Here is a 5,000-nt window from a genome sequence, read left to right as displayed (position 1 = left end):
GGAGTGCTGAGAAGTTTCTGGCTTTAAGGGTATCGCGAAAGGCCTTGTTGGAGGCCCAAACATCCTATTTCTTTTACAGGGCTTAGAAAAATTGAAGAGCCGCTGCAATAACTCTGTGAATCTGAGAGGTGAATATGTTGAATGCAAGCAGAATATAATTGATTCTGCTGTATTTTCTTTTATCCAAAGACAAGAACTTTTCAACACAGCCCCGTATATAAAAATATATAGTTTACATGTGTGTATTAGTGTGTGTGTATGTGTGTATGTGTGTGTGTGTTTGTATGCGTGTGTACGTGTGTGTGTGCGTGTACGTGTGTGTGTGTGCATTTGCTTACGTTTGAGTTCTACAGAAGTCGCGAGCTATGAGCGGTTTTGTTGTTGCCATTTCTGTCAACAAATCGCCCGCATGCAGTGCGCCTTCGAAGACAGCTAAATTAAGGGATTCCTTACATGAAAAACAAGTAAAGAGTTAGCGACAGGAATGCATCCGGCTGTAAAACAATGCCTCAATAACATATAGGTCTAACTCATGTTAGCATGAAAAAAGTTACGGACTTCAAAACGTACAAAAGGAGTGGACAGAAAGTATATATATATATATATATATATATATATATATATATATATATATATATATATTCAGGGCATTACTACACATAAATGCTTCACGCTGCGAGGGACTGTTAAAATCACAACTACCATAATGGATACATTAATAATATATACATTTTTATGTCTTGATTATGCCTGCACTGACGATTAAAAAGTGCATTTTGTGCACTAATTATTAAATCATATGATATGCGGCTGAATCTGTTTTTAAGGAGCTCGCTTCTACAGTTGCATTCCCTCGCGTTCGGTACACTGTATTTATTATGGTAGTTCTGACTTTAAAAGTCCCTCGTAGCGCGAGGTATTTATGTGTAGTAATGCACTTAATATAAATAAATATATTTAATGGGAATAATTATAATTTCTCCCTTATGAGGTTTTTCATGCTGACTACTTGATAAATTCTTATAAAAAATCTATCCTATTTTAAATTTTATATATATATATATATATATAGTTTACGAGAAACAAAAAAGCGTTGACAATGACTGCGAAGTTGCGGTTTCGATACCTTCACCAGACGAAGAGATCAACTGCACTGGAACTTTGAAGTCACTGTCAAACTTTTCCTCCTGAAAATAAAATGAATGTGGTTCTCTCAGCCTAAGTATTGAATGATCTATCGACTAATATCTAAGTGATATACATATATATATATATATATATATATAAGCTGAAAGGCAAATTAAGTAGAAAGCTGCAGGCGGTGTGTGTACGTGCGCGCGCGTGCATGCTATACTTATTTGTGATGCAAAAATGGATTCCATAATACCACAGCAACACCAGCGCTAGCCGTCTTGAACAGATCCATGTATATATATATATATATATAATATATATATATATATATATATATATATGTATGTATATATATAAATATATATATATGTGTATATATATATATATATATATTATATATATGTGTATATATATATATATATGCATGCATGTATGTATGTATGTATATATATACACACACACACGTACACACATATATGCATATATTTATATATGTATCATATATATATATACACATAGGTACATGTATGTATATGTGTGTATGTGTGTGTGTGTAAAACAACTAATAAGTGAGTGACCATGTGAGTGGAGAACTGAAAGATTCTTGTGAATAATGACTGAAGGAATAGTTAGAAATTAGTGATTGATTGATTAAATTTGCTTTATTTCTTTAATGTGTTTGTGAATGCACTGCAAGCTTACTTGTGAATTAGGCCAATGGATGCAGCATTCAAGTTCTAATAGCAACATTTCATTCGTCATGGCCCGTAACCACACAGGGCCCCGTTACCATATGGGGCCCGTTATCGTACGAAACCCGTTACCACACGTGGCATGTTGCGCCTAGCATTGAACTCTTTGCTCATTGCTTTCTCTATTTCCAAGTAAGGTTTTGATCCCGCCATTGTATTGCCTGTCTACAACTTTCCGGTCTCGTAGTATTAATCTGTCAACTGCGCTTCAAACATGTGACCCCTTTTTTGCCGCTAAACCCGCTGAACTGTTTACATTTTGGAGGGAAACTTTTTTTATTATTATTATTTGCGAGGGATACAGCGTAGAATAAGCCTTCCGGGGATATGCATTACATACATGCACCGGGTTTCTCGTTGGCCCACAATGTTTTATGCCAAGTGCGTCATTTGAACCAGTGTCTCGTCATTGAGGACGGAAGCTTAAGACTTTTTAGTGCGAAAGCAAAAGCAAAAGAAGAAGAAGAGCAACAACAGAAAACAACATTACCTTTTTGTCGAGTTGTCTGGCTTTCAGGCTGTCGACACGAGCTTGAGGAGTGTTGAGGGTTTTCTTGTGAAACTGGGTCCCGATATCGTTGTTCCGCAAAGGGCTGATCGCTGTTTTGCTTTCAACGCTGTCGGGTTCGGCATCGTTCTCGTTGATGTCTTCCAGTGTATTTGAGTTCAATTTCAAGTTACTTCCGTCCTCGCCCATCGACGTACTCCCGCTACCGCGGCTTGCGTTCGTGTCCTGCTCATCATCTTCATCACCCCCTCCTTGCGAGACGATACCTTCGTTCGACTGCGTGAAATCGTCCTCTCCGTTCAGCATCATTGAACCTTTACTCTCGATCTCGCCCTCCTCCCCTTCATCTCCATCCTCTTCCTTCTCGCCGTTCTCCTTCACTTCATCTTCCTTCGCCTCCTCCGCCTCACCTGTCTCCTCGCCATTCACACTGTTCTTTTGTTCTTCTTCGTTCTCTTCGTCATTATCACGTGACGCTTCTTGCGCTTCCACTTCCGTTTTCTCCAAAGAACCACTTTTTCTTCCACCCTCTTCGTCTACTTCGTCCGCTTCCCCGTCCCCTTCAGCATCCCCATCCCCATCCCCTTCAGCTTCCCCTTCTCCTTCGTCGTCTGCTTCTTCCCCATCAGCGGTCGCTTTACGACTGCTCGCTTCGTTCTCGGAGGCTTCGATCTGACTCGCCTCGTTCTGACTTGCCTCTTCGACATTTGTATCCAATGAAGCTGTCCTGCTCACCTGCGTTGCCACGGATTCCATGGGTAACGAAAGGTTCGCCAGATCACTGAGATTCTGAATCTCCTCTTCGTTTATCTGAGACGCCAATTCGCTCTCTTCTCGCTCAATTTCTTTTTCGATTTTGATAATACTTGGTGATTCCAACCCAAACTTGTAGCCAATTCTTGCCAGTTCCAGTAAACACACAACCACTGGTTTTTCTTGTCTGTGGCACACTGCATGAAAAAGATATAAACAGAGATATAAATAATATTATATATAGATAATTATCTCGTTCATAAAATAGACAGTACTTTTCAATTTAGATAATTATTCTACATACACATACAGGATAAACATTTATTGGTTTCAAATTTTGACACAAGGCCAGAAATTTCGTGGAATGGGGCTAAATCGCTTAGATTCACTCTAGTGCTCAGCTATTTTATCGATGCCGAAAGAATAAAAGGCAAAGTCGACCTCGGTGGAATTTGAACTTAGAACGTAAAGATGGACGAAATGTAGCAAAGCATTTTGACCCGGTTCTCTAACAACTCTGCCAGCTCGCCGCCGAGGAATCACTTTAATTATGATTTCAAATTTTGGCAAAAGGCCACAAGTTTCGGGAAAAGAGGTGAGTAGATTACATCGACCAAGTTCTCAACTGATACTTATTTCATCGACCTCGAAAGGATGAAAAGCAAAATCGACCTCGGCGGAATTCGAACTCAGAACATAACGACAGACGAAATGGCGCTAAACATTTCACTCGGGTTGCTAACGCTTCTGCCAGCTCACCGCCTTAAAGAGATGCGTCTAATAAAGACGGTGCTGTTTATCCAGGATCGTTGATCTGGTGATTTACCTGAACAAAGATGTCTTTCGTTCTTTTGATTTATTCTAGTTGCTTCAGTCAGTGGATGCGGCCATGAAGGGGCACCTCCTTGAAGGAAGAATTTAGTCAACCAAGATTACTCTAGCGCTTATTTTTCTTTTTGCAAGTCCAGGTACTCTTTGATTGTCAGTATTTTATGACTCAGTCGGTCATAAAATGGGTGCACCTAAGAAAATCCCCTCCGGGGGGAAAAGCGTGGGCGGAAAGTCGCCTCATCGACGAATGCAGAACAGGGTTGTTTTTATGGAAGACCAGCAGTCGCCCATGCATACAGGCCTCCCCTCTCCACCGCACCAATATTATCCAAGGGAGAGGCAAAGGGGCCGATACAGCTGGGCACCAGTGATGTCGCAACTCATTTCTACAGCTGAGTGAACTGGAGCAACGTGAAATAAAGTGTCTTGCTCAAGAGTACAACACGCAGCCCGGTCCGGGATTTGGACTCACAACCTCACGATCGTAAGCTCGACACTCTAACCACTGAACCATGCGCCTTCACACACACGTGTGTGTGTGTGTGTGTGTGTGTGTGTGTGTGTGTATGTATGTATGTATGTATGTATGGCTTTGTGGTTGTATGTACGTGTGTCGGGTTACACAATCATGAGGTAGTGAGCTCGAATCCCGGACCGGGCTGCGTGTTGTGTTCTTGAGCAAGACACTTCATTTCACGTTGTTCCAGTTCACTCAGCTGCAGAAATAAATTGCGGTGAAGAAACTCGGTTTACAGCTATGTCGTTTCGGGTTCAATCCCGCTGCGCAGCACCTTGAGTAAGTGTCTTCCCTAACAGCCCTGAGACGACCAATGCCTTGTGAGTGAATTTGGTAGCTGGAAACTGTGGAGAAGCCCATCATGTGTGTGTGTGTTTGTATGTGTTGCGAAGGATGTCTTTCTGTTTGTGTAATGCTTGTTACCCACAACTGGTTGACAACCGATCTGGTTTGTTTACGTCCCCGTAACATAGCGGAGCTGTTCGGCAAAAGTGACTGATAGAAT

The 5,000-nt window shown here is 41.2% G+C and overlaps 1 protein-coding gene across 5 annotated transcripts in view; it reads right to left on the bottom strand.

Annotated features, from left to right (window-relative positions):
• LOC115223043 (growth arrest-specific protein 2) overlaps window positions 1-5,000 on the bottom strand; it is a 97,614-nt gene that overhangs the window by 23,179 nt on the left and 69,435 nt on the right. For all 5 annotated transcript variants that reach the window (XM_029793474.2, XM_036511990.1, XM_029793479.2 and 2 more), the window contains one exon: window positions 2,377-3,344. In XM_029793474.2, the coding sequence (XP_029649334.1) occupies window positions 2,377-3,344 (968 nt within the window). The remainder of the gene's footprint in view (window positions 1-2,376; window positions 3,345-5,000) is intronic.

This window comes from Octopus sinensis, linkage group LG21, assembly GCF_006345805.1.
Source record: "Octopus sinensis linkage group LG21, ASM634580v1, whole genome shotgun sequence".
Classification (NCBI taxonomy): domain Eukaryota; kingdom Metazoa; phylum Mollusca; class Cephalopoda; order Octopoda; family Octopodidae; genus Octopus; species Octopus sinensis.
Note: the sequence above shows the minus strand (reverse complement) of the source record. Positions and strands in the feature narration are given on the sequence as shown.